General features: G+C 37.9%; 1 protein-coding gene across 1 annotated transcript in view; it reads right to left on the bottom strand.

The window, feature by feature from the left end:
* The window catches only part of LOC148053410 (uncharacterized), an 86,353-nt gene that overhangs the window by 11,761 nt on the left and 58,356 nt on the right, over positions 1-16,236 (bottom strand). Inside the window, exons 2-3 of the mRNA XM_087776488.1 lie at positions 9,474-9,539; positions 3,622-3,803 (exon numbers count right to left, since the gene is read on the bottom strand). Of these exons, the coding sequence (XP_087632614.1) occupies positions 3,622-3,803; positions 9,474-9,539 (248 nt within the window). The remainder of the gene's footprint in view (positions 1-3,621; positions 3,804-9,473; positions 9,540-16,236) is intronic.

Raw genomic sequence — 16,236 nt, 5'->3', positions numbered from 1 at the left:
TTCTCATTTGCTGTTTGATTGTCTTTATACAACACTGGCCATGCTGAGGACAGTAGAAACTAAAATATGATGTTATCATCTGAGAATATAAAAACTAAATCGAAAAGGGGTGAAAGTGAATAAAATGGTAATAAGGGGAAGTGGGTCGAGTGAACAGACCAATAAGTATTTAATAGAATTTTCGTTAGCAAGTATTCTCTTCTTTTCCAGGCATTTAAACACTGGTATTTTATTAAGAAAATAAACTTACTGAACATCTGTAAAAGTTAAAATTGGAGTACAGGCCTGTCTGCAGTATGCAGTGGGTCTCTTCTGTGTTTTGGGGGGTAACCAGAAGTAGAGTGGTCAAACAGTAAATTTTCATAAACATTCACAGGCAAATGTATGCTGATGATTTCTGAGATTGGAAGATGTGATATGTGAAAAATGTAAAGGTTATTTGTGCAGATCCTTAACGATTTAAAAAGTTACATATATTTTAACACATATAAGTATTCCTAAGAAGAGGATTATTTCCCTTTATTCTGTTATTTCAACTGTGTCTGTCATGGACCAGAATGAATACTGTGGGACTTAAGTGACCAGTCACTTACTGACAAAATTGACTAGTAGAAGTAATAGAAGTAACTTCATAACACGGGTGAGGTCCACACACATCAGTTCTGGCCTGAAAATTATTGATTCATCCAAACTTTAAAAAAACCAGTCAGTGATTCATTAGTCAAAACATACCTAAATGTTTGTGGAGTATTGTTAAGCAACAGTCTAATCAGCAGAAATGAAGAGGAATTACTGAGCAATGTTCCTCCTCAGCATTGCAGTCGCTTAATGACTTACCCACAAATGTTATCAAAAAGGTCATTTGGCTCATTCTTTCACTGCAGAGTTCATTTGAATATACTGGATTTGAATTACTCTTTTTTGATTAGCTTAGCTTGGCTGAAGCTGTATATTGCATAGTAGTAGCACATGAGTTGTCAGGGCTGGCCCAGTATTCAGTGTCTGTCATTGTAAGTCTTTGGGGATGGAAACATGAGCGCACCCAAAATATTGATGGAAAAATTGCTTATTTCTTATAGATATACAGAGAAGATTACAAGACCATGGAGATTCACCAGACTTGGCCACATTTGGCTGTGTTGTCCCCACCCCGGTTGTATGAGTAGCTGCTGAGTTGTGTTTGTTCAAATCTTTGCCTGTATTATTTCTCAGGCTCGCTGCCTCAAACTGAAAGCATCAATGAACATATGTTAAAGGATTTCTTGCCTATGAATAGGACTAAAGTTAGGAGCATAACTGGAATGGAAACTGCCCTATAGGGTAGCTTGGGATGATAGAAAAGCGTGATATCAACTTGTGAGAATGTCTAGTTTCAGCTGATTTTGATACGTAACTAGCAGGCTGTGCTTGATTTGCCACTCTTCTGTATGCACACTTGGGCATATCTGTGGATATAGTGCAGTACAGTGCTGGCTGAAGGCAGTTAAAAAAAAAAAAAGCAAGAAGGAACAGCTCTGATGTTCCTTTGAAGAAAATACAGAAGATTCTCTGATTGCACCTTCTGTTGCACATTTTGAACAACAAGAAATGTTTAAATCGCCACAGGTTTTCCATGTGTCTTACCAGCCACGCGATGTAATTGAAAATGTTACGGTAGAAACTCTGCTGGGTTGATTACCTCACATCACTGTCTGATTTTCTGCTAGTATCATAGCCTGTCCTCTGTAAGAGACCAGGGGACAGACTTTTTAGCAGGGCCAGTAGCGGTAAGACAAGGGGTAATGGTTTTAAACTAAAGGAGGGTAGATTCAGACTGCATATAAGGAAGAAATTTTTTACAATGAGGGTAGTGAAACACTGGAACAGGTTGCCCAGAGAGGTGGTAGATGCCCCATTCTTGGAAACATTCAAGGACAGGCTGGATGGGGCTCTGAGCAACCTGATCTAGTTGTAGATGTCCCTGCCAATTGCAGGGGGGATGGACTAGATGACCTTTAAGGGTCCCTTCCATCCCAAAGCATTCTATGATTCTATGATTCTATGACCATGGGACCTAAACATAAACATAAACATAGCTTTTGTATCTTATGGTGGTATATTTGTAGGGAACCTGGTACTCTGCAGGATTTTCTGTCTCCTAAGTCACCTGGCTGATGGTTGTACACAAAAATGAAGTTTTACTTTGTGCTGAAAACTCCACATGTTTGGTTTTCTCATATTTTCTGTAAGAAAACTCAAAAGTAAAAATGAAAATATTTTTATATTTGAAGTGTTTTGATGATGGTGGGATTTTATTTTCTTTCAAAGAGAAATAAGAAAAATAAAATCAGACTTTTTTTTCCCCAGAGAAATACCTTAAGTACAAACTGTTTATCTGCTTATTTATTAATTTTTATAACGAACTTTTATTTAAAAAAAACCCTTAACTACCTCTAATCATATATTGAGCATTATTATGGGGAAAATACTGCAAATAGAATGGCTAAATAGGTATAAAGGTGATTTAAAAAGTGAGGCAATATCACCAAATATATATGTAACTTCTAGGTATGGCAGAAAACAAACAAAAGCTATATCCACACTAATAAATAAAATGGGCCATGGCCTATTCTTTACTCCTGAAATCAAGTGGCACAACATGGTTTGCATCTCCTCCCTCCTAAAAGAGGGTGTCCTTACTGATTCCTGCAAACAGTCCTTGGCCACCTTGTCGCCCAGACTGTGCCCCAGCATAGCCCGAGCTAGTGCAACCCCATCTCAGAGACCCCGTTGGCAATTATGAGTGTGGATGGCATAGAGTATAGATAATAACAGCTCACTGCTTAAAGCCATGCTCTGGCCCTGCTTAGTTTCTTAGAAAAGATGTAGCAAAGGGACTGGCTTTTTGCTAAAATTTTGGTAGGAGCTTAATTTACCTGCTGGTCTTGATCCTCAGTGATTAGAGAGGTTTTTACGTGTTGGGGAGCCTCACTACTGATGAGCAGAGCACAGGAAAGTGCTTTTGGCCTGAAGTAGGAGTGGTCTGTTTTGAATGATGATTTTTAATAGGGTGTGAATCATCACCATGTCATCAAGAATATAGCAAAAACGCATGAGAAAATTCTGTCAATAGAATGCTATTTCCATGGACTATTTTGTATCATTACAAATTGCATTTGCTGTAATAAGTTACAAATGTAATTTATTATGAGTTAACATCAGGACTGAGACAAATTATTAAAAATGTATAATACACACTACTTTGTTTCCCCCGATAAATGCAAAGTTTGCTAGGCTCAACTCTCCTCATTAGTATGTGACAGTGCCAGGAGACACTTTGATCCAAAAGGCTAGATATATACATGCTGTATGCCATAAATGCATTTTAGCTTTAATAACAATCCAAGAGGTTCAGCATATTGCTTAATAAAAGATCAATGCAGTAATATGATTAACCACCCTGTGTTGCTTTCTTCCCGTTTGTGAAAAAAGATAGTTCAGGAGCTGCAAGGCGGTGAATAGCAAAATGACTAATTGACAGGCAAAATGAAGGTTTCCCTAAGGGTTTTTTTCCCCCTCCCTGCCCTCAGGGTTTTCTTTCTTGGTAGAATGCTGTTAAATCTTTTGTTTAGGGTCTCTTACCTTTAAGCAGGCTTGTGGAAGAGCTTTTCATATTTTTTAGCAGTAGATTTACTTGCTGAGTAAATATAGCTGATGAAAGAAAAGCTGGTGATCCATAAAAGACCAGGCTGCAGGGATCCTCATTAATCTTCCAATAGTTTTTGCTGTCATTCTTCTTTAAAGTTCCTTGCCTTGTAAAGTGTCTGTGGAAAAAGTAGGAACACTTTTGCCTTCCACTAAGCAACGATTTCCAGCCAGATCCCAACAAAAGCTCTCACTCCCTTTCAACTAGTTTTAACTTCAGCCGTGTCATTGGGCAGGGTTTGCAGCTATGAAAGGGAAAACACTGTTTAACTCTGTTTTACAAAAGGAGGACAAAGAAAAAGCCAGAGAAACATAGTTTTCTTGTTATCTGCTGATGGTAATGTGACTATATAATTAAATAGGTAAGCTAAGGGGGATGCAATGATACAATAAAAAAAATAATAATAATTTGAGTACATTCAACCTTAAAGAAGAGACTGTTCTTTGGAAATTTTGACTTCTCTTACAGAAATAGTGAAGCATATGGCATGAAATTGAGAAAGTTAATGTAATTAGCTGTGATGGATTATGGCAGGATCAAGAGAACATTAGGATGGAGGCCTACAGTTTAGAAGGTATTCCAAATTTGGGATTGCTGAGCTAATGGTCACTGAGCAGGGCTCAAAGCATGGTCTGCTTCTCCTGAGGATGATTAAACTGACTTGTGTTCAGATTGCGTTTTCTATTAGCAGTGTCCAGCATTTTAGTCCATCTATCGGATATGCCACCAGTAAGTCTTTTGCCCAAGGAGGAAGTCATAGGGAATAATTCAAGCTCTTTCACATACAAGAGACAAGGGAATCAAAGGGTTTTAAAAGCTCCTATGGTTCAAAAGCTAAGAAAGAATATAAATTGTCAAAATGCTACCAGTTTGTATCAGACTAAGGGGAAATAATTTTTTCCTAAGGGGAGGGGAAGAGAGATACAATCTTAGATCTCCACATTTTCACTTGGACAGTGGAAAGTCTCCAAGATAGGACATATTTTTTGTCCTCTTTCAGCTATATTTGGCATGCTTATTTTCAGAGCTAGGTTAAATTATTTTAGTGGATCATTTTTCTAACAAAAAGTAAAACCTTAGGGCATTGGGAAACATTTGAACATGGATTAAGTTTAACAAATAGTTTTTTGCTGAAGCAAAAAAATGAAATAAAGAAAAAAAGGAGGAAAAGAAACACTGTAATAGTTCAGTTCAGTATTCCTGACACAAAATTTTTTTGGCGTAAGCACCATTCAGAAAATCCTCTTATGGCAGAAGTGGTGATACTTGCTTCTGGTAACCCTACTGCCAAAGCCCTCTCTGCGACCTGGGAGGCCAAGGTTTTGATGTATTATCTCTTTGAATTGAAGCAGAAACACAAACTCTGTGGATGTTGGCAATCCATTGCTCTTCCTTCAGTCTCCCACATTACAGCTTTTCTGTTTTGTGTATAGCACTGAAATTATCATCAAGACACAAGCTTAAATTTAAGAGCAAGTTTTATGCAGCTTATTTTTAGACAGCTAAATAGTAGCCATTTTGTTTAAATGAAAAGCAGTCTTCAGACCTATCTAAGGATTAGTTTGAGCTGTGAAAATTTCTCTGCTGATGGTAAAGGAAGTTTAGATTATTACCTAAAACCAGGCTTTATGGAAGTAGGCCAGGGTTGGGTGATATGAATCCCTGCTGGGGTGTCTCTTCTTCTAGAAGGTCCTAGACTTACTTTCATCTTTTCTTTGTGGCCTAGTGAATAGCTGATTATTTATACAATGGGTAACAATTTTAAAAAAGCCATAGAAAACCACAGCTCTAAGTGACTGGGGAACTTAGGGTCTTCTAGGACAATGAAGTCGGTAAGAGGAAAAGCCTACCAAGTGCCCTAAAGGAAATATTTGTACTTCTAGAACAAACTGTTAATTTGTCTCCGAAATTTGATTGTACTATCATTTAATTAACTATACAAACTGTCTAACGTTATCCCCAATGCTATAAAATAAGGTTATATAATAAACATAGCAACATAATCACACATTCAAGAGTTGCTTAATAGATTTATCTCCCTTTGGCAATGTGTAAAATAATGATGGTCTTTTCTATTATTGGGCTTCAAAGTGATCCGGAAGCTAAAATTTCACTTTTCCTATGGAAAAGGGATCAGATGAGTCAGATGCAGCAATATATTTCAGGCTGTACAAGCAAGCCCTCAATGGCTACAGACATGGCTCTGTGGCAGACTGACTTATTCAGCGTATAGGTCAGCCTTAGACAGATGGCTAGTCCCTGAGAAAGCCTTCAACAGTGAGTTACAGGACTGCCTGGGGCAAGCTCTCTTCATGGAAATGAGCTCACCTCTACCTCCATTCCCAAATTCCTAATTCCTGGAAACACCTGTTCCTTAACCTGGGGCTGTTTAGCTCAAGAGAGTTATTTCAGCTTGTTCCTTTGTAGCCTTGGCTTTGTATATAGGTCTCTGCCTGTTGGGGAGAGATGGAGGGACTTTTCTTTCCCTCAGGGAAGAAGGTATTGGCTCTCTGTGGTGAGGTCTGGGGCTGTTTGTAAAGAACAAAACACACAGGCTCTGATTGTAATTGAAAGTTGTTCTCACAATGCCAATAACATTAATCCTGTAGCAGAATAAACAAGCCCAGAATGTAAGCATTAACTGCTATTTGTAACAATTATTGTTATTGTGGAGCAGGACCTCCATGTTAAGGCACTGCATGATCATAAGTGAAAGTCTCTGCCTCAAAGACCTATAGTCTATAGTCTAGAACCAAGGAACAGCAAATAATATCCACTGGAGTAATTGGTTTCATTTTAAAGGAATGAATGGGCTTAGAAAATCAAGTATGTTAACATAATCCAGTCACTAACAAGCTGTTAATGTTTAGGAAAGCCCTAACACAGTGTTGATTTATATTATAAAAATCACCAGTGCAATAAGGTCTTTACATTATTTAAAGCTCTTTGAGCCAGGAAAAAACAAAAACAAACCCCAAAACTCTAAACAACAAAAAATAACCCAACACCACACCAAAAAAACAGAAGAAAATAATGGCCTTTTTCACTGTTCATTCTGAGGTAGACAAAATAAGACCACAGGAAATTCAGGCTAAATGTTATGCTTTGTGAACAAGACTAGTCTACTCTAGAGGAAGCTAGCTTTGAGGTGGGTGGACGTAAGGCATCTTGCACAACTTGGCTTGCAGGTCACAAATTGCTCTCTGGGGTGAATACCTTCAGCAAGTTAGATGTAGCATCATTCTCTCATGGTGGAAAACATAGTACTACCTGTGCTGGTGAATTTTGAATTAATCAGTGTGATAACTCCTATTTTCCTGTTTTAAAAAGAGACAAATGAAAATAGAGATGGAACAGTAAAAGTTAGATGTAATAGATCTTTTAAAGGTCTGTCTTCACAAGATATTTTCAAGAGGATCAGTCAGTTCTAATATCACAGTTTCTGCTCCAGACTCTCATTAGCTACTCTGGGATGTTGTGTGACTGATCTGGCCAGGTCCATCTCCTTCATTGCTCTTGCTGAGACTAGGCTAAAACATTCGGGCCGTTCCATATCTGCTGCCATTGTGATTGCTCTCAGGACTGAAAAGCAGAAAGGAAGAAAGTCAGAAAAGGAAAGACAGCAATAAGAAGAATCTGAGGAAAACACAAAAATATGCTGAAGGAATGAAAGAGGATGAATATCTCTTTTTTTCTGTGTTTGTAACTGTGCGGACCACTGGTCAGGTGTCCTTAGTGTGGACATCCTGCTGATCTGAGTGCTTAAAGGAAGAGTCTCGATGACAAGGATGATAATGATAACAACAGTAATAGTATCTTTTTTTTTTTCAGACTCACTACTGAGTCCATTCGACAGGAAAAAAAATTTCTTTTCAAAGCTTTGAGAAGTGAGGTTACAGATGGACTCTGCTATCCCAGACTATTTCATTCAATATGTAGACCCTTTTTTCTAATATTAGTTTTGATTCATTGTTTTTTCAGTCTTATAATTTTTGTATTTAAGAAGCCTAGTCTTCACATAGGTGCTGAGCTTTATTAAAATTCCTTGGCCTTTGAATAAATTATTTTTTCCCCACTTTCATACTGCTTCACTCAAACCGTGAGTCTATTGTTTTATGAATTCTTTGACCACTTTCAACAACTGAACTCTCTATTAGGGAAAAAGTTCAAGCTTGGATTTTTACAATAGGAAAATAAGGAAGGAATAAGGTATATTAGTCAGCATTGCAGGCAGTTGGCTCAGCACTAGCAGCTGGACAGTTGGAAAGTGTTTTGAAGGCATCAGGGAAAAGGAGAGTTCTAAGATTTAAAGGAAGATAGTGAATTAGGATTGCAGATGTTCACAAGGATGCCTTTCCAAATGTGAGTAAAAAAAAAAAAAAAAAAGAGAAAAAAACATAAAGCACCTGACAGAAAAATTAAACAACTGCATTTAGCACAATGAAAATGGCTAAGATAAGCCATGAAAGGCCCTTCCTTGAATGTGAAAGCAGGTAGCCAGAGTTCAGTGCAAGAAAGAAGGGAAAGCCAAGAGAAAGACACAAAGGGATAGCTTGAGTTGCTCAAAGTGCCAAGCTATCAAAAAGATCTTTACAGAATCATTTTGAATGTATTGAAAGAGAAAGATTACCTATCTTAGGGCCTGGGAGAAGGATGTTATGCTAACTGAAATGCCAGATGACAAGAACCAGCTGAAATAGAAAGGATAGAAAAGGCTGCAACCAAGAGATATTTCAGAAGATTTAGACACAGCCTGGCAACAAAGATCTAGAGAAAAGTCTAAATTGGCCTAGAACTATCTATTAATCTTCATTAACTATTAAGGAAGTATAAATGACTGCTCAGCTTTAATTGTTCATACCGGTGTCTGTGATGGCTAGGTGATAGATCTGATTGACAGATAGGTCTTTGGTTGTTTTTTTCAACAGAAAAGAAAAAATGGAGGAAGTCTTTAGGAGGAAGAACAAGATCCTATTTTAGCCATATGGAGTCTGAGCTGATGACTAGATATCTTCAAGAATGTATGAGAGATGAAACAGTATTTTGATTTGTACAGGAGAAAATAGGTTTGGCCAAAGTAGAACTGTGATTTGTCTTAGCAGAGAAAGAATAAATCAGTTTGCATCTGAAGATAGAATTACCTGTAGAGAGAGAATGAAAGAGAGAAAGAAGGTAATCTAGAACACGGTGTGTAGATCCACCACACAGAGGTTTCTCCTTTCAAGAATGTACTGAAAAGACAGTCATTAGAAGCAGGAGAGGATCCATGAAAGCATCACAGAAGCTAAGTAAGACAAGATTTAAGGAAAGGTCAGTAATATCAAACACAGCTGACAGATTAAGATAGAACAGGGTTTGGTAAAAAAGAGTAATTAGAAACTATACTAAGAATTGTTTCACTGTACATAAGAGGAAAAGCTGGAAAATAGAGTTTGGGTTAGAGAAAAAAATTAAGAAAGATTTTATAAGCAATGATCAATTAACTCAAAAGCAGAAGAAAGTGAGATTAATTTTTTTTAGTGGAAAGATTAATGTTTGTGTCATCAGAAGAAAAACAAAATGGGATTGAGGGTAAGAGGAAGGAATAAAAATGAACTATAGGTTTATGGGATTGGAGGGTACCTATGATTCAAAAGGTAAACAGAAGAAAGGGGTTTCTTCTGAGACAGGATAGTGGAAAGAAGGGTAGGTAGGAAGTCATGCTGTATTTTATCAGATATTATTCTGTATGGACACTGGTTCAAAGTTATGTATACATATGTTTATTTTTTCTTCAAACACAGATTACCTTAAAATATTCTCTTGGGTTGTAACAATTTTCTTGCATGGTACCATGAAGTATTTTGGAGAAATTCTACAAAAAGAGAGAAAAAAAATAAACCCACTAACTTTTACTTCCCACTCACATATATGTAAGACACAGCCAGGTAATTCTTAAGAAAAAGATTTATTCATAGCAATGTGCTAAAACAATTCTCGGAGTGCTGTGACTGCACTGAGAATGCATTTTACTGACACAGAAGTAGCTGTGAAATATTGGAGTATATAACATTTCTTGAAATCATCTCTTTAATTTTCATCCATAACTTCATTGAGCTTAGATTTACATATTAGAAAAGAGTGAGGCACAGCAGTGGTTAAGGGGATTCTGCACAAACCAGGCTTTCCCCATGAGAAGCAATCTGCACACCTATATTTTTGGGCTACATTCTCAAACACTTTTGGAGCAAAAAAAAGTACAGCAAAGTGCTTCTCAGGACTGGGAATGAATCCTGCCTCACCATCTGTTACTCATTTTGGAGCTGAAGACCCCATGTATTATTAAATCACTAAGTTAAAAAAGTTGTGTTAAGCTGGTGTTAACTTAACCCACTACAGTCAGGAATGTTAAAGTTTAGACCAGATTTGGGACAGGGTGTGAGTGGTGAATAGATTCCTAACTTTATATATAATCTGACTTAGATTTCTTTGGGGCAGAAGGTGCTATATTTTATAAAGAATTGTCTAACACTGTTGTGACTGAGTACCGAAGTGTTCTTGAACAGTAGTATATTGTATTCAGTCTTTGTTGTAATACCTTCGTACAGTGAAGCAGCTAACCAGTGAATTACCGGTTAAGGGTATGCCCTCAGCTGCGTCTGATATACAGTGCTGTCCAAGTTGTGTCTTTGTGATGTGATGGCTTTAAAAGGCCATCCATTGCTTTATACAGGTCAACTTTTTTGGCCCTGCACTACACTCTCCATCTTTTGTAAGCACCTCAACAGCACTGCAGAGACAACACTGTAGGAGATGACAATTTCAACTTTATTTGGTGAAGATCTCCACAGTATGCCAATAGTCCAGAGCATTGCTTGGGACTGAGTCTTTCATTCTGAAGTTCTCTAACTTAGTATAAATGGGTTTACCTTCTTTCTCTGCAGGATTTCCCAGAAGAAATACATCCAGGAAGCACTGGGCTTGCTGCACCTGAGCTGTACAGATGGTCTGCATGTGTGCATAAAATCAGATGCATTGACCTGCCCACATGTAGCCGATATGTCTGTGCTGCTCCTCCACTGAGCTGCCAGGCATCTGGAATTCTCAAAAAAATGTTGAAAAGACTCAAATTCCACCAGGACACTATTTCCGGGAGGAAAAAGAGGACATGTCAGGAAAAACCTGGACATATGGCAGCCCTAGTACAATCAGAATAGTTAACTATGAAAGCAGCCCATTAAAATAAATTGTGTATTTTGTATTCTCTGTCTTGTGTTGGAAATGTAGCATACCTGTCAATGTGATTTTAGGGTAATTATGTATTGCTTATTTTATCGCTTTCATCACAGAAGCTAAAAATAGACATAGGGATGTTCTGTTACAAGGCATTGGGTTTGCAGACTTCTTCAATGTCAATATTTTCTACAACATGGAATCATATTTTTCATACTCTTCCCAAGGGTCATTATCACATGTAGTATGAATGTCTATGCACAATAATTTAAAATAGCTATAGGGGATCTGCAGCTCCTACTGCAGTTACAAAGCAAGCTCACTGAACACTTTTCCACATCAGTATCTTTTATGTTTTATATGTATGAAAAGCAATCACTACTTTTATTACTTTGCAGCATTAAGGTAATGGCTCCTTTGAACATGGACACACTGTGTTGTAATAATAGTACAGATTGCATATTATGAACCTGCAGTACTCAATGCAAAGTAAACATCCCAATGGTAAGTAGTTTCTGAGAATGCGCAGTAGTTGCTTTAAAACCACAGCATCTTGCCCAATTTAAATTACTTAAACTGATTATTCTACATTCCAGGCTAATTGCCTGCAAAATTTCATTATAAAAATCACAGCTGTTTTCTGGTGCATGTGTGCATGGGATTTTGTTTGTTTGGTTGTTTTTTATTCGAGACAAGACAAATATGTGTTTGAAACAAAAAATTTTTGTTCAGTTTTCAGAGCCACATTTATTATAAAATGTTTAACACAGAATCGGTTTAAGCCTATTAAGCCTTATAGCCTAACCTTCCATCCACACTGCCTCTCTGTAGAGACCCTTACCAACATATTGCTGTGGAATATGCACCTGTACATCAATGCCTGAAGACACATATGGCTTCAAAGCATACCAACTCAATCTGGGCATAATTTATATAAAAAAGGGACAACGTCTATTCTTATTTGCATATAAAGAGCCACAAACATCTTCAGATATGAATCAGAGAATCCATTTGACATCAGTGGAAGTACATGCACTAAAACTAGCATATGGTCCACAGTTTGTGGAAAACAAGTATTCTGCCCACACTTTTCTTAAGAGACACACATACACGTGCGCACGCACACACACACACACTCAGGGTCCATGCTTTGTACTTCCGCCAGCTGCAAAATGTAATAAATTTAATTAGCAAATGTCTTTTTTATATTCTTTATTTTGATCTGGATCTCTATTCAGAAAGATTTAGTTGTATTTTAATTGAGCATTCAGAGAGAATAATAGCTAACATATTGCATAGAATAAACTGCTGACAAAGAACTACATTTACCAGAGCAAAATATGACTGGTGCCTTAAAAGTCCAGTTCTGTTTCCTGTATAGACAAGGGTAAAAGTTGCTGCTTACATGAATACCATTAGCTGCAATAGCAATAACGGTGATCATGGTATGTGAGCAAGATAAGTCTGGGAGTCGTGCCTTATATAGTAATTGCATCCAATCAATGAATCACTTATTTCTGTGCCATCTCTCCAACTGCAGGCAGTGTCAGCTCCCTCCATAAAAGGCTAAGAGTATTCACACTGTAACTGCAGTTACTACTCACCCAGTGACTGGAGAGGGTGTTCTGGTAGACACTATTTAGTGACTTTTCAAAAACACCTGCGTGACTCAGAAGTTTGAAAGTGGCTTAGACACTTAGGAAAGTCAATAGAAATTATGCACCTCAGGGCCAGATTTTTAAAGGCTACTATCTTCCATTGATTACAGGAATTAGGAACCTAAATACCTTTACAAATCTGGCACAAGAGGCTAAATCACATTTGAAAGTCAATAGGAATTAGACTCCTAAGTGCCTAAATCAAATGAAAAAAAGACGTGTTTTAGAAGTGAGAATCTTTATAATTGTATTCCTGCTAGTGTAACTGCAAATGATGGGTTCAATTATTCCACTTAGGCACAGCTCAGAGGAAGAAAGTGGTATGAAGTTGCAGTGCCCCAGAGGAAAGCAACCATTCCTAAACTCTTTCAGAAGGTGCTGCATATTGCTTCATGAATTTTTGCCTTGTGAGAGAAAGAAATCATAGTTTTGTTTTAAGCTGTTTTCTTTACACCATCAGGATAAGGACTAATGATTCTATTGGCCTTTATTTCTATTTATAAAATTATGCATTTTTTTTTAAAAATGTACTGTTTATTATTTCTTACAGTGCTGAAAACTGATATAATACTTAACAAAAATAGAGTAAGATATTTTCTTTCAGTCCATGAAGTTACAATGTAGGGATCAAATCATATTATTATTTGAATGCTGGCAGGTGTGCTACAATGAAGTAATTTAGTAGGATTGAGAAGTAACATTTTACTCAGTACAAGTACTCACTGTGAGCAAAAGTGCAAAATATGGCCATAAGTAAATAGCGACAAATAACATAATATATGGAACAAGAACATAAAGGAGTGAACAGAAGAAGAGAAAAATACCAACAAGAAGGTAAAAAAGATTTTTGGTAATGCCTTAAAAGGCAAACAAGTATATATCACTTGCACAGAATTATTTTTTTTTTATAATTTTACCATAGTTACATAGGAGAGTTAGCCCACCACTGCTAATAGGACAGCAAAGGTCATCTCTCTTCACATTAATCAAGGAGTTAACAGTGATTGAGATGATTCTGGAAAAAGCTAGAATAAGAAGGGGGTAATTATTCAGAGAAGGGAAGAAAATAAACAGGAAACATCATGTATTGAAAAAATGAATAACGAGACTCCAAAATGAATACTGCATCCATTTCTAGTATTATCCCATCTGGGGAAAAAAAAAAAAAAAAAGTGAAAAATAAATGTTCCATCCAAGCTATCAGTACCACATGCAATAAACTAAATACTTTTAAATTGCTCATTTGGAAGACAAATTATGGGAACTGAGGATGTTATATAAAGAAAGATATGTAAACGCAGCCTATAACATCATACACAGTATAGCAAAAGTAAATCAGGAACTATTATTCACCAAGTCTCACAGTGCAGCAGTTAGGGACAATGTAATGAAATTATCAAATAGCAAGTACAAAGCAAAGAAAAGGAAGATTGATTGTTTTCCATGCAAAGTATTGTTACGTTTTTGCTATATACAGTTGCAGAGCTGAAGTGTAGCATTGGTCAAAATGGGGTTAAGACAAATCAATGAAGAAGAGGTCAATTGACAGTTTTAAACCTGTTAACATAGATGTTAAATCTGAAAATCCTTATCTTTGATGACTGCCGTAATCCAGGTAGCAGGTAGAATAGGCAACTTAGGGAGAAAAGAGGAAAATAGCACCAGAAGAAAGATCATGTATACTTTATTCTTATGTTCTTCCCTTAACATAAATTAGCAGTTGGTGCTCCTGTTGGTTCTTTTTCTCCTGGCCAAAAGGTCTTCTCCCAGAACCCACATATTGTTCCCAAAAGGGAAGACAGAGAGAAAAAAACCTGGAGTGAGCAAAATGAGTGTGGAAGAAATAATAAATAGAAAAGGGAGGAGGGTAACAAAAGGTCACAAACATAAAGGGCAGGAAAACAGCAGGAGACTCTATACAGAGTCCCCCAAAAGCACTCATCGCTCCTTGAAAGTATCATCCAAGGAGCAGATGGGCACTGCCTGCTGATGCAATGCACGGAGATGTGACAGGACAAGGCAACAGAAATAGAGTATGCAGTTGTCCCCTTTTCCTGTACACCTTCCTTTTCCTGGTGCCAGGAATGGCCAAGGCTAGCAGGAAGGTGATGAGGAGTTGCTGGGGCATGGCGGGGCCTCAAGCCTCACAGGTATAAATAAAAGGAAAAGGAGAAAAAAGTAATATCAATAAGGGGTTCTTGAGGAGGTGGAAGAGGGACTGCAGCTGGTGTACGTTTGCACCAGAGTGTCCTCTTGCTGCAAGAAACACAGGAGACGCCAGGAACTGCTCCATGTCCATGAACATGTCCATGTGTGGACAATTTTCTATTCATCCACAGTGAAATGTGCAGCATGCTGCCCCACAGGCATATCCTACCCTCTTGATAGTTAAAGAGCCTATCAATTAGTGTCTAGATGGTGCACAAAAGCAAGGAAACAGAGTGAAAGGATTATGTGTGTGAGGAAATGTTTTCACAGTGCAGAGACAGTGACAGAGCAGCTACAAGTCACGAGACCTGCTCATGTGGGGTTGTAATGTGCTCACGCTGTCTGGAAAGGCATACAAAGGCAGAAAGCCAATAAGGAGACCTGTGTAGCCAAGTCATGTGTGCCTGGAGGCCACCCTCCTGCAAGGCTTGCCTGAGGGAGGAAGGGATCGAGGCATTCACATTGTCACTCATTTTCTGGAGCAGAAGATGGGGAATGCTGTGTGTCAGACATCACACAGTATGGGCCCATGCATACCCACTGATTGTAGTCCAGGAGGTCTCCAGTCTTGCCAACACCATTCTTCCATATGCCAAGAGGATATCCGCCACCTACACATGTAAGTGAGGGTAGTGCAGCAGAAGTTCAGCAAGATTGCCCTGTTTGGTGGCAATTGGGAACACAGTTGCTCCAAAGATTTTATAGGTCTTATTGGCATATATTGATGGCAACAACAATGTCAGATAAAGCTTCAGTCTAAGCTTGGCAGTCCTTATATTTTTGCTTAAAGTCCTCTCACCCTACTTTACCCTTTTATAAAAGAAGTCCAGGCTCCCTTTATAACCAGTGTAGGGAGAGGCACCTTCAAAGAGTGATTTATTTCATTCTGGAAATGGCTGCTTTCTCTCTGAGGATGAAGGTGGATGAACCTAGGTGGATGAACCTAGGCGGATGAACCTAGGCCCCTATGAACAGACTGTGTAGGAGGAAGCAGTTCCTGGCATATTGAACATTCAAAGAAAAAAATTCTTATTGCCTGACTTGGTGCTGATCTGCTATAAAGGTAGCTTTCATAAAGCAGGATCTAGCTGTCAGACTGTAGTCATAAAAATAAGCTTTCTTCCGCATTTGGTATAAAGAAACATTTTGTACCCTTTCGGGCTCCTCTTTTGCAGGTTATGGAACAATAGACAATTTAAACTCTATTTGTATTGCTCTATTAATACAATAAAGGCACCCTCTGGGAATGTCCAGTATTGCAATACTTCCACAGTGAGTACTGCATTTCCCATACAAAATAAATCAGAAGTCATGTAATGCTGCAACAGTGTCCTGTCAATACCAGTTAAGAATACAATTGGATTTATGAGGTGCCGGCCTTCTGATCCCGCAACACAAGGTAACTCAAATAACCCTGAGGTTTGATTTAAAAGCAGTGACCCTCCAAGTTTGCTGCTTAAATATTATAAAAAC

This window comes from Nipponia nippon, unplaced genomic scaffold (genome assembly GCF_047370975.1).
Source record: "Nipponia nippon isolate SJK-2023a ecotype South Korea unplaced genomic scaffold, ASM4737097v1 scaffold_4, whole genome shotgun sequence".
Classification (NCBI taxonomy): domain Eukaryota; kingdom Metazoa; phylum Chordata; class Aves; order Pelecaniformes; family Threskiornithidae; genus Nipponia; species Nipponia nippon.
This window is presented reverse-complemented; position numbering and strand designations above follow the sequence as displayed.